This window comes from Protopterus annectens, chromosome 16.part0 (assembly GCF_019279795.1).
Source record: "Protopterus annectens isolate FY-2018-M chromosome 16.part0, PAN1.0, whole genome shotgun sequence".
Classification (NCBI taxonomy): Eukaryota; Metazoa; Chordata; order Ceratodontiformes; family Protopteridae; genus Protopterus; species Protopterus annectens.
In genome coordinates, this window is record NC_056750.1 from 299,494,797 (window position 1) to 299,522,163 (window position 27,367).

The 27,367-nt window shown below is 42.7% G+C and overlaps 1 protein-coding gene across 1 annotated transcript in view; it reads left to right on the forward strand.

Moving 5' to 3' along the window:
- The window catches only part of PTPA (protein phosphatase 2 phosphatase activator), a 1,433,001-nt gene that overhangs the window by 967,215 nt on the left and 438,419 nt on the right, over positions 1-27,367 (forward strand). Inside the window, exon 9 of the mRNA XM_044058017.1 lies at positions 20,686-20,793. Within this exon, the coding sequence (XP_043913952.1) occupies positions 20,686-20,793 (108 nt within the window). The remainder of the gene's footprint in view (positions 1-20,685; positions 20,794-27,367) is intronic.

The following is a 27,367-nucleotide window of genomic DNA, read 5'->3' on the forward strand; positions in this document are numbered from 1 at the left end:
CAACCGACGCAGGACCCAAGACTTTGTTAATAAGGCTGACTAAGGGCAGCCTGCCAGCAGATTACCCAAATGTAATGACTGCAAGAGTGAATACACTCTAACATCTACATTTATGGTAAGTGTACACAACTGTACTTTTAATGCCCATTCACCCCAGGTCTTAATGAGGCTATTACTATATCCAGCAAATTGAAATTAAGAGTGTTGGATAGATGAAAAATATATATACATATTGTACTATATTATTTTATTTTGTATTAGGTTACTTATAATATAGAAAGTATAATATTTTCCTGTGTGTTGGGGCGTATGCTGTTTTTATTACAATTAATGTGTTTTACAACTGAGACTAATTTAACAATTAAGGGGGTGTGTCTTGTGTATAAAATGTTGAGCACTTGTAAGGTAAAATTGTCTGAGGAAGTTTGGATATTGATGCCGTACGAAAGCGCTTACATTTTTGTGTTTTTATGCAGTAAAGTATTTACGTAGACTTCAGCTGTGTGGTTTTTTTTTTGTTTTTACTTGTGTAAAGTTTTTTTCATCCACTTTCTTTGGCCTTATCTTACTCAGTGGCCTTGGACTCTGTCCCACCCAGACAGACTTATTCACCCAGAGATTTTGAACCTCAAGCTTGACAGCATGGTTCCTCCAATTCCATTAGTTACCAGGTGTCTAAATCTTTTCTCCCCTGTATGCCATATCCTTCTATCTTCTCATAAACCTTCCACTCTTAAACTGTATTCTAGTAAATGGAAGAGGTTTACCATTTGGGCTTGTGAAAAACACATTGACCCCTTTTCTGCTTCTATAGAAAATATTTTCGACTTCTTAACAACAAGCCTCTCTCTCTAATGTGGGAGCTTCCCTTTCTACCATCATAATACAACTAGCAGCAATTTCCAATTTTCACAATGGTTTGGAAGAACATTCTTTAGCTTCTCATAGACTTTTGTAAGTCCTTTTTAAAAGGAACACTTTTGTTGAAACTTCCTATTAAAGACCCTACACCATCCTGGGTTCTGATCCTGGTGCTGCAAACCATTGTACATTCTCCCTTTGAACCCTCAGCAGAGTGTGATCTCAAGGTTTTGTCATGGAAAACATTGTTTTTGGTGGCTATAACCTTTTACAGAATAATTTCAGAAATTCAGGCCTTGTCATGTAAACTACCTCATCTGGTGTTTCACAAAGGTAGAGTTTCTTTGCAAATGACCTTTCTACCCAGGGTAGTTTCAGAATCTAACATCAAGTCAAGCTATTAATTTACCGGTATTCTTTCCAAACTTTTCAAGCAGAGGTGAATCTTCCTTGCATTTACTAGATGCTCACAGGCAATTACACTTCTGTCTTCACAGGACAAAAGACATGAGAAAATTTGACCCAACTATTTGTTTCCTTTTCCAGTGCAAGGTTTGATAAGCCAGTCAGCAAGGTGACTCTAGCCAAATAGCTAAAGGATTGTATTTCATTTATCTATGATAAGAATAAATTTCCTTTGCCTAGGCCCGTGAAATCCCATTTTACAAGATCAGTAGCCACTAAAAACAGTTTTCCAATCTGGAGCTTCAGTGGATGATACATGTGCAGCAACTACTTAGCTTCTCCCCATACCTTTATTGCTCATTACAAAAATTTGACTTTATCTCTAGGGGAAGAGCATCCTTTGGTTCAATGGTGCTCAGGAATATCCTTCCGTGAGTCCTCTCAAGATCTAACGTAGCCGGGGGCTCTGTCCCATATGTTAAGGATAAAATGAAGACTGACAACATCAGATAAAGAAGTTATGTACTTACCATATTGTTCAATCTGTGTTGTCCATCTTCATATGTCCTTGACTCCCCTTCCTCCATTCCCTGGCCTTTGAAGATATTTTGGTGGGACAGATTATATACTTTCAAATTATTGTGATCTTTACACATAGCAGATATGGTTTCCTTTTGGGCTTTCTTATCTATTATCTATACATTCTCTGCAAACTCGATCTGAGGTAACTGGGAGAGAGAGATTGTGGGTAGAGGTGAAGCTCAAGAGTTTTTGGCTGGCTCAAGCTGTAGCAACAGTCGAGTCTGTTCCGATATTGAACCCAAACCCATATGTCAAGGATAAATGGAGATGGACAACACAGATGGAACATTATGTTAAGTACATAACTTCTTTATTGATGCTTTTCCTTTATTTTACTCTCTTTTTTTAAGAATATGTCTAATGCTTTTCTCGTTCACATATCTGCCTGGATAATCATTTCTGTCTTCTTATCAAGTCCTGCCTGTGATTTATGACTTTTTCATGTTCCTTTCTGATTTCTAGCTTGACCAGAAACTAAATTATTGTCTTAAGGGATATGACTGCTGAAGTCTGCTTTGCTTGTTTCCCATATTTTAACATGCTGGCTTTGTCTAGGTTTGGTGTCCCGATGGAGCTTTCTGGCATTGTTTATTCACTGTTTTTATAGATTTATAAAGATTATATATTGGCAGGCTCAAGAGCCGTAAACTCCTACTTCTCTGTTCCTGTTGTCACTGTTTTCTTCTGTTATCATAGCTCATGAAAATACATAGATAAGTTTTGGGTTGTGTTTTCTTCAGTTCTTTTTTTTTTTGTCTAAGCGATTCTTACAGTGGTTAAATTTCCTGTCAGGAATTTGTATTATTATGTCTCAAGCCCCCCCCCCGGGCTTTTTAAAAATGTAATAATGTGCTTTTAAAGATGTCTGTTTACTGATGACCATCTACTTTGTTTTTGTTTAGGGGCTAAGCACTTGCAGGAGTCATGCACTGATATAGACAGGGTTCCAACTTTTCCAATTCCCCCAGTTCAAAACAAAGTTTGTTGACTCCGCCAGTTGGCCTGCATACGATAACCCATCCCATTGCTATTCCTCCTCCGACTGCTTGGCTCCGTCGAAGCAGGTGCTCTTAGGCAGTGGAGATCTCAGCTCAGGGCTCCGACCTTACTCAACCCCCTTTCGGGTCGAGGAGTTGATCACTTCTTCTTCTCTTGGCTGGTGATGTTGGGGGACCCGGACCTTTGAGTTCGGCCTCCCTCTCTGCTTGACTGCGGCCAGGACTTCCGTCACTATCATGGCCCCGGAGACTGACCCCAGTCACCTGGCCTTGATTCCAAAGTGTTGTTTCCCTATCTCGACGACTCTCCCTGACTGCCACCACCAGGCATACTTATGGACAACCTCAAAGCTGGGGATTTCAATCAATCAAAGTCTGTCTTGCTGCCTCTCTCCTCAGGCATAAAGTTTATAGGAGCAGAGATAGACTCAAAGATTGATCGTGTCTTTCTTCGTTCAAGGATCGAGATCAAGAAAGCCCCAGCCAGGATGGTCCCTACAGGTTCTAGGGCTCAATGTCTGCCACGGGTTTTTTTAGTTCCTTAAAGGTTGGTTATGAGATTCTTCAGTGGCTCTTTATCAACTCAATGGACCTTTTCAAGATCTCCCTCAATCATCACATCATGATTACGTTCAGACATCCAACCCAAACCCCTTGTTCTCCCCCCTCCTCAGTGTTACCCTGACGACAGAGCCCTCCAGATAGGGGTGGGGCATTGTCTGGGCAGGGCTAGTCAGGGCTCCTGGCTTCCCGGACTGCTCTTCTCACATTCAACGCAGTTGGAGATGAGGGCTGTACTCTATCCCCCGGGCCTTACACCACAGTTCCTTCCTCAGGGTATCCGCGCCATCCACACAGACAACATGTCGGTGGTTTTTGGTATCTGAACAAACAAGGAGGACTTACCTCCTCCTCTCCTCTCTCCTCACGAATGGTCTCAGTAGCAGCCCAGGCCCAGGTTTTTCAAGAGATGGGGATGCCCGTGCTGTGACTCGACTAACAAAGAACCAAGTGCCAAAGGTTCTCTTCTCCTTGATTCCATCAGGAAAATACCGGGATGCTCCTAGCTCAACTCACTGGCCAACAGGGGTTGCTTTGCTTTCCTCATCTCACTCCTTCCCAAAGTCAGTCAAAAAAAGCTTCTCAGCTAAGTTCACCTATTCTGATTGCCCCCACTGGCCCCTGTCCAGATATGGTTCCTTACCCTGAAAACAGCAAGAAGAGTCTCAGAGCTTCAAGCCCTGTCTATTAAACCACCATATCTCATTTTGCATCTGCTATGGAAGATACTTAAACATAGTGTGCGATTTCTTTTCACGATACTAAAACACGTTTGTGGCCTTGATATCAGAAAATGTACTCACTATTTATGAATTCTGAATGAACTGGAGATGTATTGAAATGTGGTAGAAATTATGTACTGTTTTCCTGAGAAAATGTTGGTCAAGCAGGATTTTGTGTGTGCACAAAATTATATAAAAATTATGACTTTGTTTTAGCATTTTTTGCAACAAATTTCAGTATTAATTTTACCCGTCACTTGATTTAGGACAGAAGAAATAGTCATACTTTATGGTGCTGTTTTTATTATTCTTTTTGAATTGTAACAGGGATTTTTATTGTAAGCTTTAATCCGAATAATGATGGCTAACATTTCTGAAGGACTGTAAGCTTTCATTATGGAGTAGAGGTATAGAGTTTTTTGTCCGTGTGCTACAGAACTCTGCTAGGGGGTTGGAAGAGGTTTGACTCTGGGACATGTCTCCCTTTAATGTGTTCTCAATGAAGACTGGAGTCTTTTCAGGAGCCATCTACTTACAAATAGAGCAAAGCTGCTTGAAGGGGCTTGTGCTGCCAATGTGAGTGATTCCTCACAGTGTGTCTGTTTCACATCCAGCATTGAAGTATATACTGAAAACTATGTGGGGAGGTACAGCATACAGTAAAAATGCCCTGATGACTGCCTATGTCAAGTCATATTGAGATTGGATCCCATCCCATAGGGAAACAAATCAATGTGATGTTGTCCTATCTCGCCTTCATTCTTATCTGGTTGTGTTCGGAACAAAAGCTCAAGGTCTTCCACTAGCTCGTGGCTGAAATCCTACCCCATCATGCCCTAGGAAAGCTCCTCAGATTTCATTTGCCGCTAAACAAGATCAGGTGCTTCCTACTGACTCTGGCTAAGTGGAATTTTCTTATTTCATTTTTTACATAGTTTGTGATAGTCTGTCAGTTTATTAATACTGTTGTATTCTAACTAGTGTTATTAAACTGCTGTTTTGCTGTTGGCAGTCGTTTTTCTTCTCAAGACCTTTCTCTTACCATATCCTCGCTTAAAATTTATTTTCTTAAGCCCATTTTTAGTTAGAGGGCTTCCTTCCTTTTAATATATAGGCAGGCTCATTTAAATTAGAGAACTTTGCTGACCTTGAGTTTTCTCCCCTAGTTCTTTTTTTTTAAGTTACTGGGCTAGCTCGTTTAAATTAGAGGGCTTATTGATTCCCTTTATTGTTGGCGCTATACTAGTTTCTAAAAAAAAAAAAGTTGTAGTACTTTATATATAGATACTTTTGTTGTAGTTTATTAGCTTTCCTGATGTTGATTACTGCAATGTCTTCTAAGCAGTCGAAGGTGATTAAACCGATGAGGTTTAAGAAGTGTGTTAAGTGCAGCCAAACAATGTCCATTACTGACGGACATACAGTTTACGTGTATTGTCTCTGAGTGGTACACCTTCAAGAATCTTGTGCCGTATGTCACTCCTTTAGTCATAGGGTACTACTGGAGACAAAGAATAAATTGATTTTGAGAGGCTTATTGAAAACCCCTTTTTCAGAAGCTATCAAAGAAGGTCAGGGTCCTTCAAAGTCGGGCCATCCCCCCCCCCCCTCTAAATCAGACAAGTCGGAGAAAAGGTCATATTCCTCAGAGGCTCATTCGAAACCATCAAAAAAGTTTCAAAAAATATCATCTTCGGACCTGAAGGTGTCAGGCCCGAGAAGCCTTCTACCCCAGCTCCTTTAGTTTCGGAGCCGTTGGGATTTCATGTAAGGAACCGGTCCCCAGAATTGGAACTGGTATCTCCAACTTTACGATCTCCTTTGTTACATTTTTCCAGATGATCTGTTCCCTCCTCTCGATCCTCCAGGACCCTTTCTGATGATGATGCGGATCATGTAGTGCGGAGGCTGTTAAAGACACCGGCACTCGCCAGATTGTTGTCGGATCCAACCCAAACGACTTCGGAACCAACCAAGCCTACCCTTTCACCATTGATTCCTCCTCCGATCTGATCTCTGACTTCAGAGCCAGAATGTCTTGAACTGATCATCGTGGAACCATTGGAGCAGAGACCTATCCTAGGATCTTCAGGTTCGACTACTGCTCTGACTTCCTCGGTTCTGCCCGAACTCAAGGAGTCTAGGAGCTAACGCTCTCCAGTCGGGTCTGGGGAGGAGAGTCTGATCTGACAGTTGGATTCGAGCTTGCCTCAGGGCTTTGGCTCAGGTGACCTCTTCTCCTACATCTGCCTTGGGACCAACCCCCTTGGTTCTGGGGATGCTCTCTGGTTCTTCAGAGCCGGGAGTTTCTTCAGATCACTGGCAAGGGGAGTTCGAGGTGATGAGGAGAGTGCTGTCTCCACAGACAGGTCCACTCTCCGGTCTGGACATTCTTCCCCCAAAGGCACCGGTGTCTGTCTCAGCACCATTGAGTCCACAGAGATGCGGAGACCCTAAGCCTTAGGGTGCCCCATTGCGTGAACCCCTCTTTTCCAAAACCTCTCCAGAATACCCTTCTGAGGAGGTCCCTTGGAAGAGTCTATGCAAGAGAAAGCATTTAGACTCCCCAGAGGAGTCCATCACATCTGATACAGACCTTGATGAGTCGGAAATGGTCCCCATGGTTGCCCTTTTGAGGATGTCTCCTTCATAGACATCCTGGAAATACTTAGGTGGCTGGAAGCCCATCAGCCCTTCTGAGGAGGAGTCTTTATACCTGAAAGCTTTTGGGTCTCACCCTTCTGCCACTTGTGTCTCTGGCTTTTGACAAACTGATGGACCTAGTTTGTCGAAAGGCGTGGGAGTCTCCAGACTCAGTGGAGCCCGTTCCTCGGAGGCCAAACAAATTCATAACGTCTCCTACAGACAAGAATCTTCTTACAAATGGAGTCCCAGTAGATACTATGGTGGTGGTGGCCACCAAAAAGGAACTTTCAAAGACGTCCTCTTCTGTCCATCTGCTGAGCCAGGGAGTCTTGTATGATGGGCAGATACAGAACGTGCACCTTTTCATCAGCAACTTTTGCACTCACATCACTGAATTATGTCACCCACTTTACCAGACTTCAGAAACATCTCCTGAAGGAGCTAGGGGATGCTCTCTAAGGTTCAGTAGCTAAAGGGGTATTGGAGAAGGTTTCCTCACAGCTCGCCACCTTAAATTCAGTGGTCAACTCCTCCATGAGACTCATTTCTTATGCAGCAGATGGCCCGAGTAGGGCAGCAGGTTCAGGAATCTCCCTAATGGATGTGCTTGTGTGACTTTGCGTAGCCCTTTAAATCTTTTTTTGTTAACGCCCCTTTTGATGGCTCATCCCTGTTTGGGCCATAAGTCAAAGACACACTAACCAGGTGTGAACAAGAAGGAAAGGCTCTCTGCCGTAGGAGTCTGTTTTTCCCTACCTTCTAGACCTTATCCAAAAGGTCAAAAGGGAGGAAAAATGTGGTTCCGAAAATCCTAGAGCGCTTTCCAGGACACACGTGGTGAGTCTTCCCCCAGGGGAAGAGGGGGAAGAAGTAATGGAAGATGCTGACCACATGGCAGAGGGGTCCTCAAAATCAGGGCAACAGGGACTCTTTCCTTTGCAAGCTCTTTCAGCACTCCTGAAAGGAGGCTGCCTCTCCATGTCTGGAGGCAGTCGGGGGTCGCTTATCTTTGTACCCAGAAGCCTGGCTAAAAATAAAAGACAAGTGGGTACAAAGCATCGTACCTTTTCTTTCCCTGCCCCAAACATAAAAAGCATCCAGTATGCTCCACCCAGTCAAAGGGAACAGACAACTCTAGAAATACAGAAGCTGCTAGAAAAAAGTCATCCAGACAGTCCCCACAGACCAAATAGGATCCGGAACTTATTCAAGGTTCTTTTTAGTTGCAAAGAAAACAGGAGACTGAAGACCCATCCTGGATCTCAGCAAATTAAACAAGTCAGTAAGAAAGTCAAAGCTCTGGATGGTAACACTGCAGTTGATACTCCCTTTTCTGGGAATAGATGATTGGATGTGCTCCATAGATCTCCAAGATGCATACTGCCACATAAAAATGGACAGACGATCCAGGAGTCATTTGCACATTCGGCTTGGAGCCAGTCACTACCGGTTTTGAGCTCTGCCCTTTGATCTCACCACAGCCCCCAGAGTGTTCATCAAGTGTATGGCAGTCATCACTGCTCACTTGAGACACCTAGGGTTCAGAATATTTCCATACCTAGACAACTGGCTCCTAACTGCCACCACCGATCATCTACTAATAAAAGCGAGAGATACCACATTGCAGCTCTGCTCTCACTTAGGAATCACAATAAATTATGAAAAATATGCCTTGTTGCCATCTCAATGTGTCATCTTTATAGGAGCAGATCTAGATGCAATAAAAGTGATGGCAAAACTTACCCCTGAAAGAGTTCAAGCCCTACGACATCAAGTCAAAAAACTACTTTCCAAGAAAAAAGTACAAGCAAGAACAGTCCTGAAAATCTTGGGGACCATGGCAGCTGCAATAAACTTGATTCCATTAGCACATCTGCATATGAGAATTCTGCAGTGGGTACTATTCGCTCAGTGGGCCATGCAGGAACTACCCATGTCCCACCAAATTATGAGTCTTGCAAGAGAGACCTTCATTGGTGGCTTCACTCCACTCATGTGACATTAGGTCGACCTTTTGTTCTTCCACAATCTTTAGCCACAGTGATCACTGAAGCGTCCCAGATGGGGGTGGGGGGCAGATCTGGGAAAGGCAGTCCAAGGCACTTGGCAGGATCACAAGGCCCATTTGCACATCAACATCAATGTCCTAGAGATAAGGCAGTGCTTCTAGCACTGCAAGCATTCCAAGACTCTTTCACTAGGAACTATTGCAATACAGACTGACAACATGTTGGTTGTGTGGTACATAAACAAGGAGGAACCAGGTCGTACCCCCTATGTCGGGAGGCCCTGAGAGTATGGCAGTGGGCAACCTCCTCCCAATGCTTTCTGATAGCAATGCACATCATGTGGAAATCCAGCATGATAGCAGACAAACTCAGCAGAGTGATTCTGATGCCTCACGAGTGGTCCCTGAAACAAGAAGTAGTGGAGATGATTTCCCACAAATGGGTCCAGCCTTGATGTGACCTCTTTGCTATGTCCATGAATGCCAAATGCAGCAGCTATCTTGCCCTAATCCCCGCTTCGAGGGAATCGCCAAGGAATGCACTTGTACACGATTGACCCTTGGGTCTCCTCTACGCTTTTCCTCCCTTTCTGTTGATACCCAAAGTTCTTCAGAAAGCAGTTCCTTGGGAATCAATTCAATACTCCTTGCCCCATACTGGCCTTGTCAAATCAGGTTCCCCTTCCTTTCGCCTCCCCTCCAGGAGGAGCCGTTATTCTGGACCCTATTCCGGACATTCTGACTCGTGCATCAGGGATGCTCCACTTCTCAATTCTAACCCTCAAATTGACAGCTTGGCTGCTCCGATTCCAAACCTAGCCAGGCTTCCTAACCTTTTTCTATCTGTGAAACATATCCTGAGCTCATCTCATAAGGCTTCAAAGAGAAAGTTGTATATGAGCATGTGAAGCCTGCCAGCCTAGCTGGATAGAATTTTGTAAATAATTCTCTGTCATTGTAAATATTAATGTAATCCACAGGCCTGTAATATAAATGTAAAGAGAGCTATATGTTAGGATTAAACTATATGTTACACTGAGCTTCAGAAATGTAACCACAATGCACCCTGCTGGAAGAAAGCTGATAAGTCGAGCATTTTATGACTGTTTGATCTCCAGCTCGGAGACAGAATGTCCGGACTAAGGAATTCTATCTGTTCTCGTAGGACAAGAGTTAATTACTAGATTTTACATGTAAAATGTCTTTTATTGCTGTGACTTCCTGCAGGTGCAGATTACAAAAAGAAATGTAAATTTTGAGTTTCTGTTAGCCTGGGAAACTAAATCAGAACTGTTAGGAATGATGTAATCTGAAATGACTCAGCAGTACTGTTATCAATTTAAGACTTTCTCAGAGAGAAAGATAGAGAATTTTGGATTTTGTCTGAACCTGAACACATCAACTCACCAGCACTCTGCCTTTGCTTTATAAGTAAGATAATTTAGAACAGTAATTTCGCTTGGAGATAGAAATAGCCAGATAAGTCTACCAGCTTTGTATATTTGTCAGACTATTCTACATTATTATTTTAAAGTTTCTTGTGATCTCTGAACTCTGTAATGTCACTGTGTTAAAGTAATAAGATCTGTCTTGTGTTTTTATTATTTATTATTAAATATTTTAAACCTTTCAACTGTGTCTGTTTTGCGTAAAAATGATTTAAGCTCTTGGAGTACATTGCATGTATTTGGTGATACTGTCCAACCACTCTAATAGCTTTAGCCTTGGGTCACACTGTTTGGATAACAGTAATATTACACAGTGAAATTGGTTACCCTTTGTGAAGACATTATTAGTAGCTGATGAGAGTAGTTGGTGGCAGTGATTACTACCTTATAGCCTGGCAGGAGGGGGCATAGCTGGGGAACCTGTGCCAGCCATCCCCAGCAGTGTCTGTGTGTTTGTATATAAACCAAATCTCAAAGTGTGTGTGTGTCAGCTACTTGGGCATGGACATGAAGCACTGGTTGGACAGAGGGTACTGGAGGTTTTGGCTTGACTACTTGGCTGAGATCTGTACCCTATAGCGATGCCAGTGGGCGGAGTCTTATTGGGAATCTGGAGAGAAAGGGGAAAAACCAGCCCCAGACTGACTGATCTCTGTGTGCTCTTAATGGAAACTCTACTTGTACTGTGTGTGTACTTGTTATCCTTCCCAATGTGCACACCCCTCAATGATGCTAGTGGTGAGGATTGAGCTCCTTGATTACTGGGCCAGTGCATGGGCATCACATATTAATTGCTAACAGTCATGGAATATCCACACCACATATTAATTGTTTGGGAGTAGTGGGATGTCCACATCAAATATTGTTTGATAGTGGTGAATTAACTACATCACATACTAATTGGCTTGTAGTGGTGTGGATAATGAATTCCTGTAGCTTGTGTACAGTGATCACTGAAGGGGGTTTTGTACTCTCTCAGCCGTGCAGTGAATATTCAAAGTTCAGATCACAATTGTTTTATTTCTTTTGTTAGCTTAGTCAGGGAGAGCAGGCAAGCATGTCAGCAGAGGAGCATGGCAAGCTGAGAAAGGAGCCCGTTGACTGAGATGTGACAGGCTAAAGGACAGGTGCACGGAAACCTGACTAAGGCAGACATGATTGCAGCTTTGGTTACAGCTGCATCAGAGAACAGCAATCCGGAGGGCGATCAGACTGGCCATGGAGATGTACAACACTCAGAGAATAGACAGCTCAACCTTTCTGCAGAGGACTTAAAAATCCATCTGGAGCTAGAGAGACTTGAGTTAGAAGCCAGGCATTTGGAAATGGAAGCTGTGGAGGAGGAGAGGCAGAAGGAGCACGAAAAGGAGATGCTGACTCTTCACCAGAATCATGGAGGTAATGGAGAAGGGAGTAACCGGACCCCAGAAGCACAAAAGGTCAGAAAATTTCTTCCACAGTTTACAGAGGGGGATAATTTTGATAGTTTCATTCATGTGTTTGAGAGGGTATGTAAACAGTATGATGTTGACCAAAGGCTCTGGGTACGGTTCCTGACCCCCTTACTCCATGGTAAAGCTGTAAATGTGCTGTCCAAGATATCTGATCATTATTTTTTTGATTATACTGCTGTTAAGACTTGTTTGTTAGATTTTTTTAAGCTAACACCTGAAACTTATAGGAAAAAGTTTCATGAACATAGACACAAGGCAGATGAAAGTGTGTGTGGATATATTGCTGAACTAAGCACTTATTTTCATAGGTGGGTGAGTGGATGTCAGGTCGCCACTTTTGAAGGGCTGGCAGACCTTTTGGTGAGGGAAAAATCCCTTAGCACTTTGCCTGAGGACATGAGGATCTGGTTAGCTGATAGATGTGCTACTTCAGATGAGTTGGGAAAAAGGGAGACCTATACCTAGCAAGCAGGGCATCCCTGCACAGGAAAGCGACACCCAGTGCTGCTCATGAGTCTGAAGGAACCCATGGTGGGCACCCCAGACTGCCCCAGCAGAGTCTGCCAGCAGCAGGGGAAGCCACTAGTCCAGGTACACATCCAGGACCTAGGGTTAAATGTTTTGAATGCAATCAGTGGGGCCATGTGGCATATAGATGTCCACAGAGGCAAGGTGGGGAACAAAATGTGAAGGAGCCAGTAAGTGAGAAGGACAAAATGCCAACAGTAGGTTGTCTTGAGACAACAAGGGTACCAGACTACCACCAGAGGTTATATCCTATCGTAGTGAATGGCAAAAAGGCCATTGCTAAGAGAGAGGTAGCCCCTGACAATAACCATTGTGAAGCCTGCAGTGGTTACAGAGGAGCACTACTTTCCTGGGCAGTCTAGTCCAGTCAGAGCTTTAGGAGGGACCCCATTTCAAATACCTTTGGATAGGGTTCACCTTGAACAGGAGGGTGGAAAAGGAAGCCAGCAAGTAGGTGTGTGTGAGGATATCCATGCAGTTGTCCTGATACGGAATGATTTTGATAATGCAGTACCATGTGCTCACACAGGTACACGCGTCAAGCTTGAAGACAAGCATGTGGGTCTGGTAGCCCTGGGTGAGACTCAGACAGACCACACACTTGAAGGCAGGACTGGTGAGATGGTTATTTCAGGGAGGGAGCTACGCTGTAGCAGTGAGACTGAAGGTGAACCACAGCTGCTTGTGGGTACTGATTGTCCCTTGGACAGGATGACTGCAAGGGCAGAGGCGAGTAGTAGTACCCAGGCTGTGAGGCACCGCTATCGGAGGATGCCAGACTTCCTGTGGAAGGAGAGCTGGGAAGGGTTACCAAGAGAGAATTGAGACAGGCTCAGCTCTCAGACCCTACATTACAAAGCCTGAGGCGGGTAGCTAGTGAAGCACCTGATTCTCACGGGAAGGGGGAATCTGTATACTGGGACAAAGGTTTACTGTATGGAGAGTGGACCCCTGAGGGAGAAGGTGAGAGAGTGTACAGCAGTTGGTAGTGCCTAGAGCCTACTGTCTGGCACTTCTAGCCATAGCCCATGATATTCCCTTTGCAGGTCACATGGGCATAAAATGTACAAAGGGATGTATTATGCAGAGCTTGTATTTGCCTGGGATTTCCAGAGATGTAACAGGGTACTGCAGGACCTGTGAGCAGTGCCAAAAGGTAGCCAAGGCAGGAGACAAGGTGAAAGCTCCTTTGATGCCTTTGCCTGTGATTGAGTAGCCATTTCAGAGGGTAGCTATGAATATTGTGGGGCCTCTGAGTACCCCAAGTTCCACAGGGGAAAAGTATATACTAGTGGTAGTAGACTATGCTACGATACCCTGAAGCAGTGACTTTGTCCTCCATTGAGGCAGAAAAGGTGGCAAATGCTTTGTTAGAGATTTTCAGCAGGGTAGGTTTCCCAAAAGAAATACTGACTGACAGAGGTGCGAGTTTCATGTCAGACCAGCTGGCTTATCTGTGGAAGTACTGTGGGGTGAAGCACCTAAAGACCACACCCTGCCATACCCAGACTAATGGTCTTGTTGAGAGGTTAAACTCTACACTCAAGTCCATGCTACAGGCATTTGCAGACAGGTTAAAGAAGGAGTGAGACAAATATTTGCCCCATCTGTTTGCTTACAGAGAGGTTCCCCAGGAACCCACAGGTTTTTCACCGTTTGAGTCGCTCTATGAGGATAGGGTGAGGGGGCCTCTAGACTTGATTTGTGATAAGTGGGAAGGTGACTGTGAATCTCACAGAGAGTCTGTTGTGGCATATGTCCTAAACCTCAGGACAAGGCTCAGGGAACTCATGGGCATGGCCCAGGAGAACCTGGCAGAAGCCCAACAGCAGAAAAAGGTCTGGTATGACAGGAATGCTCGAGCTAGAGCGTATGCTGTGGGGAGCAGGTAATGGTTCTTATTCCGGTCAGACACAGCAAGCTTCAAGCACCTTGGGATGGACCCTACAAGGTTGTAAGAAAGGTAAGTGATGTTAACTACTTGGTGGAACTGCTAGGCAGGAGGGAGGGGGCAAAAATTGTACCATGTTAACATGATGAACCCTTACCATGGATAGGGAGGACCTTGTGCTGAGTATTTGCAGTGGATGGTAGGAGGAGTTGGAAGGAGAGCTGGTGACTGATCTCCTCATTGAGGCTCTGACTGACACCTCAGTGGAAGGGGTAGCAATGTCCTATCAGCTATCTCCTACCCAGGTTCAAGAAATCCATGTAGTTTTACAGAAGTTTGGGGACATGTTCACTGGGAAACCAGGGTGCACCCACCTGGTGCAGCACCAGATGGATACAGGACTGCAAAGGCTCATTAGGCAGGGCCCCTTTATAGGGTGCCTGAGAGAGTCAAACAATACTCTGAGGGAGGAGATGCAGGAAATGTTGGAACTAGGGGTAATTCAAGAGTTCAACAGTCCCTGGGCCTCCCCAGTGCTGCTGGTGCCAAAGAAGGATGGCAGCACCAGGTTCTGTGTGGACTACAGGAAATTAAATAGTCACACAGAGTCAGATGCTTACCCCATGCCTAGGACAGATAAGGCCCTAGAGCAGGTGGGTGGGGCTAAGTATCTTACCACCATTGATATTACCAAATGTTACTGGCAGGTGCCTTTGAGTCCTAGTGCTTGAGAGAGGTCAGCCTTTGTGAACTCCCTTTGGCTTGTATGAGTTCACAAATATGCCTTTTGGGATGAAAAATGCTGCAGCGACTTTCCCAAGACTGGTAGGTCATATCCTAGCAGGAGCAGGAGGGTTTCCCCTTGCTTACCTAGATGATATTGCCATCTACAGCCATTCCTGGCAAGAGCACCTTCAACATGTCAGGGTGGTGCTGGGCAGACTACAGAGGCCAGGGTTGACCATTAAGCTGAGCAAATGTCAGGTGGGTATGGCAGAGGTCTCCTACCTTGGACATAGAGTGGGAAGTGGGAAGATCAGGCCCCAGACCCTGCCAAAGTGGAAGCCATTCAGGCATAGCTTACACCTGTTACCAAAAAGCAGCTGAGGGCATTCTTAGGGACAGCAAGGTACAACAGAATGTTCGTCCCCAGTTATAGTACCATAGCTGCTCCCCTCACAGACCTGACAAGGGAAAACAGGCCAGATAAGATAATGTGGACCACAGCATGTGAGCAGGCATTCCAGGAGCTTAAAGAAGCTTTGGGAGGACCCCCTGTTTTAGCCAGTCCAGATTACAGCAAAGCATTTGTTGCAGGTGGATGCTTTGAACCATGGGGTGGGGGCTGTACTTAGCCAGATTTCTTCAGAGTGAGAAGAGCACCCAGTGGTTTATCTCAGTCGTAGGCTCCAACCCAGGCAGGAATGCTATGCAGCTGTAGGAAAGTAATGGCTAGCTGTAATGCAGGCACTGCAAAAAATGTCAGCCTTATCTATATGGAAGAAAATTTACTGTAGTTACAGATCACAATCCCCTAACATGGTTACAACAAGCCAGTCAGCAAAATGCCAAGTTGCTAAGATGGAGCCTAAGGTTGCAAGCATATGATATGTTAGTGCAGCACCTCAGTGGGATTAGCAATGCTAGTGCAGATGGGCTCTTAAGACAGGGAATGGGGTAAGGTATACTCTGGTAGACCTGACCCTCTCAAGCAACGTTTCTCAAGAGACAGTTGCAAAACTAGCTTGAGTTCTCATGGGGGGGTGGGAAGAGATGTATGTGAAGGCTGCCAGCCTAGCTAGATCAAATTTTATAAATAATTATGTCATTGTAAATATTAATGTAATCCACAGGCGTTTTCTACTAATGTAAAGAGAACTATATGTTAGGATTAAATTGTATGTTGTACTGAGCTTCAAAAAATGTAAAAACAGTGCACCCTGTTGGAAGAAAGCTGATAAGTCAATCATTTTATGACTGTGTGATCTCCAGCTTGGAGACAGGATGTCTGGGCTAAGGAATTCTTTCTATTGTTATAGGACAAGAGTTAATTACTAGATTTTACATGTAAAATGTCTTTTATTGCTGTAGTTTCCTGCAGGTACAGATTACAAAAAGAAATGTAAATTTTGAGTTTCTGTTAGCCTGGGAAACTAAATCAGAAATGTTAAGAGTGATGTAATCTGAATTGACTCAGCAGTACTGTGTTATCAATTTAAGACTTTCTCAGAGAGAAAGATAGAGCATTTTGGATTTTGCCTGAACTTGAACACATCAACTCACCAGCACTCTGCCTTTGCTCTGTAAGTAAGATATTTATTTAGAACAGTGATTTCTCTTAGCGATAGATAGAAATAGCCAGATTAGTCTAGCTGTTTTGTATATTTGTTAGACCATTCTACAGCATTATTTTAAAGTTTCATGTGATCTCTGAACTCTGTAATGTCATTGTGTTAAAGTAATAAGATTTGTCTTGTGTTTATATTATTTATTATTAAATGTTTTTAAACCTTTCAACTGTGGCTGTTTTGCGTAAAGGTAATTTAAGCTCTTGGAGTACATTGCATGTATTCGGTGATACTGTCCAACCACTCCAGTAGCGTTAGCCCTGGGTCACACTTACTATTTGGATAACAGTAATATTACACAGGGAAATTGGTCACCCTTTGGGAAGGGCCTTACTAGCTGATAGGAGTAATTGATGGCAGTGATTACTAGCTTATAGCCTGGCAGGAGGGGGCATAGCTGGAGAACCTGTGCCAGCCATCCCCAGGAGTGTCTGTGTGTTTGCATATAAACCAAATCTCAGTGTGTGTGTGTCAGCTACTTGGGCAGGGACACGAAACACTGGTTGGACAGAAACAGCACTGGAGGTTTTGGCTTGACTACTCGGCTGAGATCTGAACCCTATAGCTGTGCCAGTGGGGAGTCTTACTAGAGATCTGGAGAGAAAGTGAGAAACCAGCCCCAGACTGACTGTGATATCTGTGTACTCTTAAGGGAAATTGTATTTTACTGTGTGTGCACTTGTTATCCTTCCCAATGTGCATATCCCTCACTGGTGCTAGTGGTAAGGATTGAAGCTCCTTGTTTACTGGGCCAGTGCACAGGCATCGCAGAGCAAATGGAAAATATTTTCTTCTTGGGCCTTGAGAATAATTGCACTGACCCCTTCTCTGCCTCAATAGCTTCCATTCTTGAATTCTTGACAAAGCTATTTAATGAAGGCACAACTGCAACTACTATTACAGTTCAATTAGGAGTGATATCTAATTTCTATTTAGGTGAATCAGGCCCAAATGTAAAGTCACACAGACTTTGCAAGGCATTTCTTAAAGTCACTATTTTATTAAGTCCACCCATTAAAGCCCCTCCAGCATGGGACCTGAATTTTGTCTTATCCCATTTGATTCTTCCCCCATTTGAACCTGCATCATCCTGTGATCTAAAGTATTTGACTTGGAAGACGATTCTTTTGATAGCCATCACTTCTGCTAGAAGAGTGTCAGAGCTGCAAGCATCGTCTATAAAGCCCCCTAGGTGCTTTTCCACAAAGACAGAGTATCCCTATGAACAAACCCATCCTTCCTACCCAAAGTTTGCTCAGAATCTAATTTGAACCAATCCATAGAACTACCAGTCTTTTTCACCAACTATGGTAATAAGGCAGAATATATGCTAAATCAACTAGATGTACATAGACAATTACTTTTCTACTTACATAGGACAAAGGACTTCAGAAAATCTCACCAGTTATTTGTATCATTTTCAGACTCTAAGAAAGGTGCTCCTGTATCTAATGCCACACTTTCGAAATGGCTGTTGGATTGTATTACCTTTACTTATAAATCTCAAAACGAAAATTTCCTACAAAGTAAGAGGTCATTCTACAAGAACCATGTCAACCTCTTCTGCCTTACGGGCTAGACTACAATTGACACCATTTGTGTTGCAACAACATGGGCAAGGCCTCATACCTTTATCACTCATTACAAAGTGGATTTGGCCTCCAGGAACAGGGCCTCTTTTGTGTCCACTGTTCTGAAGAATATTCTCCCTTGAGCCACCCAAGAAAGATGGTGCTAGGGACGCTGTCCCAACCAGTTAGGAATGAGGGGGAGATAGGACATCACCACATTAAGATGTTATGTACTCACCATAATGTTCCATGTGTGTTGTCCATCTCACATTCATTCTTACAGCCCACCCTCCTTCCCCCAACCTTCCACTCCTGGAGGACCGAGCGGTTATAATTAGTAATTAATGTGTTCTGACCTTCTTCATTGCTCTATAAGGTATTAGATAGTTCATTTGGTACCTGTTATATCAGCAAACAAGATCTGAGGAGCTTTCCTAGGGCATGATAGGATAGGGTTTCAAGATAGTTAATTTGGTACCTGTTGTTATATCAGCAAACAAGATCTGAAGAGGTTTCCTAGGGCATGATAGGATAGGGTTTCAGCCACAAGCTAGTAGAAGACCTCAAACATTTATATAAGGCTGAGTCAGAACCGAGGATCGGTTCCGAACCCAACCAGTTAAGAATGAAGGCGAGATAGACAACACATATGGAAAGTTATGGTGAGTATGTAACTTCTTATGAGAACAGCAATTGGTCGAATGGTCAGCAGACTCTGGGGCAGAAAATGTGTAAAGAATTGTTATGAGCTATAAAGTGTGTGTAGATTTAGGATAAAAATAATTGTAAACTGTTGCAGTTGCATTGGTTGCATTACCAAAAACTCTGATGTGATTTGGCATTTTTCCTCAGGTTTTTCAAAGTGCACATTTGTATGCTTCAGTAATTGAAGCAGTGTCTTTTTAGATACTTCCTAGAAAGTGGTTTATTGCACTGACTATTTTTTAGGAGAAACTTTTGTTGTCAGTGTAGTAGTAAAGGTAGGAACAAAAAGACAACATGTTAAGAATTTTAAGTTATGGCTTTTGAGTTCAGACAGTTGTCAAAATGCATGGAAACCAGAAACTCGATAGAAATGCATTGTAGCTGTTGACTCTGATGTGGTTGTCCTTTGAATTGTTAAGTTGTTTCTGCTGTTACAGAATAATATGATTCTGCAGCTCCAAATGGATTTTGTATTTTTTGAAAGTTTGTTTAAAGTGCAGGATAGGTCTGTTGTTGGAAAGCCATTTGGCAGGAGCACTTTATGGGTGATTTTCAGTTTCAGAAAGAGTAAATGAGATGTTTCCTTTCTCTGTATAACTCGTAGAGACAGATTGCACTGTATTGTTAATTATGACTTGCATTTGTCTGTAAGAGGGTGAGAAGTGTACAGCATGGCTATGAGGAGAACCAAGTGTTAAGGTATGGTTTCTCTCTGGAACCAAGTGCTGATGTACGTTTTCTCTCTCTTAGTAGTGGTGGACACTAAGAAACTGGATACTTTTCATTGTCTGGAAGCTAAGATGTTAACAATGTGTATTGGGCAATCTAAAAGGGTTTTCTTTATTATAGGTGTTGGAAGTTTTCTGCATCCTGTAGCAGGTAATATCTTCAGGGCAGCCATGGTGGTGCAGTAGAAAATAATATGATAGGCTTTAGAGTAATGCACTGGCAGCTTCTGTTAAGGATGAAGGCATTTTATTGGTATATGCATCACTGTAGGAGACTTTTTGTTTAAAGACATACTGCTACTCAGAAAAGTTATCAACAGTCTACTCACTGAAAGGTCATGGTCACGTGTTTGTATATAGTAAATGAGCGTGTGAATCCATCCATCCACAACCCCTTTTTCCCATTTTTGCACATGGGGTCTGGGTGCCACTTCAACAGTGACAGTCATCTGGAGTCAAGGTTTATGCTGCCGGGTGGCTAGTCCTCCCTCAGCAGTTTTTCCACACCACTCACTCGTATGCACACTCACACCTATGGCCAATTTTGAGTGCTCAATCCACCTACTGCATGTCTTTGGAATGTGGGAGGAAACCGAGCACCCGAAGGAAATCCACGTGAACACAGGGAGGATGTGGAGACTCACACAGAAGGCACCACAGCTGTTAAGTAAACCCGGGAACCTCTTGCTGTGAGGCGGCAACACTATCCACTGTGCCATTGTGGTTACACACATGCATATTCATTTGTTGTATACCATAAATCTACTGATTGTACCTTCAGTGTCTGTGATCCTGTGTGTGTGTGTGTGTGTGTGTGTGTGTGTGTGTGTGTGTGTGTGTGTGTGTGTGAGACAGAGAGAATGAGAGAGAGATTTTGGGAGGTTTTGGGTAGTGGAGATATAGTGTGAGCTGTGTGTATGTGCGTGTCTTGAAGTGGGTTGAAAATGTTTTTGAGAAGTGTTAGTATATCAGACCCTATCCTGATGTAACAGCTTTCTTTTGTTTTGGTGTTTTTGTCTTTTGGATTTTTTTTTAATTGTGCCTTTAACATTTAGAGTTTATTTGCATTGTCCATCTTCCCAGCATTGAGGTCCGTGCTGATCATGACTTCTGGATAGACTGTGGTTGAAACTGATATAGATGTTCTTTGACTGGGGGGGGGGGATGTCTTGGTGTTATTTTACTTCTTCAGAGGCTTATTCCCATCTGTTTACTCTTTTCTTTTTTAGATGAAAACGGGTCCTTTTGCTGAACACTCCAACCAGTTGTGGAACATCAGTGCTGTTCCTGCTTGGTCCAAAGTTAACCAAGGTCTCATACGGATGTACAAGGCTGAGGTAAGCAGATGTGGTCTTCTCTAGTAGTAGATAAGATTACATGAATGGAGCTAGAATATATTCTTCTTAGAATTATTCTTTACAGTTTTTACTGCATATTTCATCACTGGTTACATAGTGTACCACATTTCCAGTTTAATTTCATCATAGTTCTAATGTCTGTTACCCTCTAACTCATCTAATCTGAGATTGGCCACATTCCAAAGGCTTCAGTTTGCTGGGCACTGCCTCCTCTACCCATAAACCCCCGCTCAACCAGTACTACCCCAGATCTTGTTTGTTGCCATTCCTGGACAGCAGCTTGATTGTGTGCTGTGTGGAAGTTTATCCTTTTTGGCTGTTTTTTTTCAGGTGTTTATCTCCTTTTTCCTCTACCGTAGTTTCCTTTTCTGTGAGTTAGGTAGTTTAGATTTAGTGCGCGTCAGTTTTAGGTGCAAGGATAGTGTTTTTTGATTAGGTTCTTGTGACTGGCTGCTCATTTTGAGTCCCCTTGATGCCCTTCCATGTCACTGTTTCTGTATTCTTTACTAAAAGGATTCTCTGCTTAGGGTAGCCCAACGTCCAGCCAGTGTACCAAAGCCTAAGGATTTTAAGGATGTCTTACGTCACATGTATGCTCCCTGCTCATGGAATAGGGCATAAAGATGATGTACAGAATCTCAGAACTTTTTGTTGCTAGTCCGAACGCCATCTTCGATCGTCTTTAAAGCCCTATATTCCCTAAGATGGCTTGAATTACCCTCCACCTCCAGTACATATAACAAAACCAGAATGCCACAAATGTATAACAGATGTACGGAATTTCTGCTCCTGGTCCCTTGCTAGACTCACCATTGCGACTTAGATAAGGAGCTTCAGGGGTTGATGATCTTGTTAAAATATTGTTTCTCTATGCTTCACTTCAAGTACCATGTTCTTTTTTGTGCTGCCTAAGGTGGCAGTCTGTACCTAGGAATTTGTTTTGGGGTGAGAATTCTTAAGTTAACAAGGAATCATAAACAGCATGGGATGCATTTATGTTAGCAGTTGGTAGATCCAGCCCTGCAAGGACATTAGAAGTACTAAGTCCTTCCCCGCATTCAAGGAAAAATGTTCTGACTCTCTTCTCAAACCAGTTTATCTGCTTCAAGTGTTTTTCCCAGGCATGATTGTCCATCCTAAGTGTATCTTGTGTAAGGACTCTTCTTAATTCTCCTTACTGGAGGACAGTGCCACTCCACAGCCAGTGTTTCTACTTCCATACCTCTCAACTGACCAGATTTTTCCCTTACATTTGTGGTTGGCTCCTCCTAACATTTGTGGTTTTCTGTTAAATTAGCAAGGACGGACTTAGATAAATAATGACAGAGATTCAAACTTCCTATCCTTTAGAAAACAAACGATAACACAAAACCTTTAATTGTAGCAACTTTCTAAGTTTCTAAGAGCAATATTTAGAATTTGTCCCTATTTTTGGCTTTGTCCAGATTTCTTATGCTAAGAGGTTCAGAAGTATGCCTATCTCTAGTATACTTCAGTTACTTGAATATGGTGCAGTCTTTCTCCAGCTAGGCTTCAGCGATTATTGTGTTTACTACTTGTCTGTGCAGTTCAGGTACTGCTAGCTCTGCACAGCAGCTGTTAAACTATACAAATGTTAACTTCTACTTGGGGGTGGAAATTATTACATAGTGTACATGTTTATCAATAAATATATTTTAGAGCATGCACTACTTAATATTTGTCTGAGGCGTGAATGTATTGTATTCTGTGTTTGTATCACTTTGTTTGTATGTTGAAGATTTTCTCCTTGGGTTTCTGCTGAAAATGGATCATAATCCAGTTGGACAACCCAGTCCAACAAAGTGGAAATAAATATTCCACAGTCCATCAGCTGGAGTTCAGTGCCATCCTACGTGTCCCTTAGGATCTCTCATTTGTCTCACCCTTCCAAATTAAGGATTTTTGATATCTGGGGGCTTCACTCCTTATATCTCCTCCTGTCCCACAAGAGTAAGATGTTTAACATTGAGTGCACCCACCAGATTGTCTGCATCATGGGTTCCATTTCATGGTCTGCACTTTAAATATTTGAATTGTAATGGATATTTGGATTATGGATTCAGGAATACAGCCTTAGGGAATATGGCCAGATTGCAGTTCTGGGCCTTACACAGGTGTTTTATTACCCTAAATGCTAGAGACTTGTTGCCTAACCGATTGAGCATGCCTGCCTCATGCTTGCCTTTTTTTAATTTCTCCAAGTATTTTGGGTTTCTAATGCCATGACAGGAATAGGCCCCATTCTTAAGTCAAAGTACGATTAAAGTTCATGAAATTAATATTGTTTCAGACTTTGATGTCAGCCAAAAGTGCTCTTCGCTGCACCCGTAATGTGCCCAGTAGTGACTTCTCCTGCAATTCATACAGTTACATGTATTGGTAACATATTTAAATATGATTGTAGATTCTCTTTTATAAGACCTGTTACCCAGACAGTTCCAGTAGGAGTATCTTTCTTCCACATTGCTGTCTTTTCTGCCTGCAAATCTTGATATTTTATGACTTTGTGTCTCTCTGTACACAAGACACTGTAACTGGGTGCAGCGATTTCAATGATCACTGCTCCTTTTGTCTTCTTTTCATGAACCACTCTATCTGGTTTTCTCGCATCTGTCTTTTGAGCTGTTGGTAATGGGTGATCCCATGTGATGCAGACTATCATTTTCTATGATGCTTTGTGGCTCATGTTTCCATTGTTTTTCAGCTACTTCAATATTATGATGTTTGCACAATTCCCAGTGCAACAGTCCTGGCACATTATTATGCCATTCAGTATACAACCCTTCTGCCATTAGTATGTCGCAACCACTGTGCAACTGTTTCCAATTCTGTTTTACAAAATCTACATTTGTCTGTTTCTCCCACATGTTCAATGGACTTTGGAACCAACATGTACGTAGCCCACTATCTTGGGTCACCAATATTAACCTTTCGTCTTTTGGTTTGAATTTGCCTCTCCTTAACCATGCCCAAGTTCGATCCTGATCAATATGAGGTTCTTCCAGAAGTTTTCTGTACTTACAGCTATATTTATGCAGTTTCCACATTTCTTGCCTTCTCATCAGACCCTTCACCTTGTACTCTTTCTTTTGTTTTTTTGGCACATTCAGTTGCTGCCTGATTTTTATCTACTCCTGGTTTGATTTCCATTCCTGCTTGACTCTGATATGCTTCTGCTAGACTAAGCAGGGAAGTCGTCTTAGATTTATTCTCCTCATGTTTCAAAACTTTCACTACATTTTGGTCTTGAGGTCAGCAGATATTTGTACAGTCCCATAACTGCAGATCTGTACGTGTAATCAATTTCAAGGAGGCCCATACCTCCTTCAGAGCGGGGAATATACAGTGGATATAAAAAGTGTACACACCCCTGTTAAAATGCCAGGTTTTGTGATATAAAAAATGAGACCACAATAAATCATTTAAAAACTTTTCCCACCTTTAATGTGACCTATAACTTGTACAATTCAATTGAAAAACAGACAAATCTGTTAGAGGAGAAAATATAAAAAATAAAAAAGGTGCAATAAGCTGGTTGCATATGTGTGCACACCCTTAAACTAATACTTTGTTGAAGCACCTTTTGATTTAATTACAGCATTTAGTCTTCTTGGGTACACACCTGCCATCAACTAAAGAGACTCTGATTAACCCCAAATAAAGTTCAGGATTTCCCTGACATTTACTTAGTTGCTTGCTACAGCAAAAGCTTACAAAGCATCAAAGGGATCTCATTGTTGAAAGGTATCCGTCAGCAGAAGGGTACAAAAAAATTTCCACAGCATTGGATATACCATGGAACACAGTGAAGACAGTCATCAAAAAGTGGAGAAAATATGGGACAACTGTGATGTTGCAAAGAACTAGACATCTCTCCAAAATTGATGAAAAGACTAGATGAAAACTGGTCAGGGAGGTTGCCAAGAGACCTACAGCAACACTGAAGGAGCTGCAGGAATTTCTGGCAAGGACTGGTTGTGTACTACATGCGACGATATCCTGTAGTCTTCATATGTCTGGACTATGGGATAGGTTTGCAAGACGGAAGCCTTTTCTTACACAGAAAAGCATCCAGGTCAGTTTAAAATTTGCAAAATGATACATCAAGTCTCCCAAAAGCATGTGGAAAAATGTGTTATGGTCTGAAGAGACCAGGTTTGAACTTTTTGGCCACAATTCCAAAAGGTATGTTTGGCACAAAAAAAACCACTTCGCATGACCAAAAGAACACCATCCCCACAGTTAAGCATAGTGGTGGCAGTATCATGCTTTGGGGTTGTTTTTCTTCAGCTGGAACTGGGGCTTTAGTCAAGGTGGAGGGAATTATGAACAGTTCAAAATACCAGTCAATTTTGGCCCAAAACCTTCATGCATCTGTTAGAAAGCTGAAGATGAAGAGGAATTTCACCTTTCAGCACAACAGTGACCCCAGGCATACATCCAAATCAACAAAAGAATGGCTTTACCAGAAGAAAATTAAAGGTTTGGAATGGCCCAGCCAGAGCTCGGACCTAAATCCAATAGAAAATCTGCGGGGTGACCTGAAGAGGGCTGTGCACAAGAGATGCCCTCACAATCTGACAGATTTGGAGTGCTTTTGCAAGGAAGAGTGGGCAAATATTGCCAAGTCAAGATGTGCCATGCTGACAGACTCCTACCCAAGAAGGTTGAATGTTATAATTAAATCAAAAGGTGCTTCAACAAAGTATTGGTTTAAGGGTGTGCATACTTATGGAACCAGCTTATTGTAAGTTTTTTTATTTTTTATATTTTTCCCCTAACAGATTTGTTTGTTTTTCAATTGAATTGTACAGGTTATAGGTCACATTAAAGGTGGGAAAAGTTTTGAAATGATTTATTGTGGTCTCATTTTTTTATATCACAAAAACCTGACATTTTAACAGGGGTGTGTACACTTTTTATATCCACTGTATAATCTTGGTATGCACTGATTTTTTATAAATCATTTGATGAGCATGAAGCATCCTTGTTTTCTTAATCTACTCGATACGTTTTGGGGCCAGGCAATCACTCCAAAACTGTTAAGTTAGAACAAGAAGAGCAAATTGGTTTAAATTGGTTTATAGCTTGAATTTTGTCCCTAGATGTCAACACTGTTTTCAGGATTAATTTGTCTTCTAAAATATTCCTTACTGAGTTTTATTCACATTTGTTGTTGTTTTATTTTTGATCCTTAATCAATTCCCAAATATTTATGCACTCCCTCTTGCTCAAGTTCTTTTATATCACATTCTTGTTCCAAACTGATGATGTGAAGTTGTTCTATCCCGCCATTCATTCTTTACTGATGGGTTCGGAGCTGATCCCTCGGCTCTTAGTCGGCCAATTGCAAAGCTCGAGGTCTTCAAATAGCTCGAGGCTAAGTCTCTATCCCATGATGCACCTAGAGTTACCTCAGATTTAGTTTGCCGCTGTAGCAGATTGGAGGTTCTGCATTAGCTCGGGCCAGTTCTTACTTATATTGATATTTAGGTAGATGTTCTTCGTGTTTCACTGTTGCAGTCATTACACTTGGGTTATCCTGCTGGCAGGCTACCCGCAGTCGACCTGAATTCCAAAGTCTAGGTCTGGCATCAGTTGCTGTCACCTCTTCCCTGACGTCAGTGCACCAGGGGTATAAAAGATGCAGCCAACACCATTTTCTTCAGTCTTTCTTGCCGCGCGGTGCCCGAAGCAGAAGCAGTTCGCAAGTGCCGGTCGGCCGACTCCTGAGATTTTCATGTTCGAATTTCAGATCCGAAGTCTTCATTAAAAGCCAAGTACCCCATTGGGGAATACTTTTTTCTTGCTCCAGACCGATGTCAGAAAAAGTTAATAATTGTATTTCTTGTGGAAGCAAATACCCTTATAAGGATTTTCATTCTTATTGTATTCCTTGCCTAGGCCCTGACCACAACGTTGCTTGTTGTCGGTTTTGTGCTAGATTTAACCAGCGCACTATAAAGCGCTGGTACAATTTTGCTTTTCACTACTTTGGTAGAAGATTTAATTACACAATGCCGTCGAATAACCAACCGACTACCGCAATTCACAAGAAACACAAAGAAAAGGACAGGCATTCGAGGTCTAAAACCGACAAAGAGGCTTCTTCTAAACCAGTCGCCGGTTCGCCGGCTCTCAGTGAGGCACTTTCACAGCCCCTGACGCCCGCTACTTTGAACCCGCAGGCTGCTATAGACTCCCACGTGGAGTCGCCTAGGCCGCTGGAAGCTCAAGGTATTGGACCTTTGGAAACTATTCCCTCAGATGGGTCCGGAGCCGCTGAGCAGGCATCGGCTTCTGAGGGTGTCTTCAGACCTACTCAATTGTATATTAAAGCGACTCCAGCTACAAAGGCAAAGACTAAAGCATCTTTAAAGGCAAAGAAACAAGTACAACAGCCTCATGGTCAGGCCTCCATGCCCAAAAAACAGAAGCTCAAAATGGCCGAAGACTTAATTACTTTAATCAGGGGTTCCCATTCCCCCTCCTGATAAGAGGCCTAGGCAAGAGACAGAATATGAATCTTCAG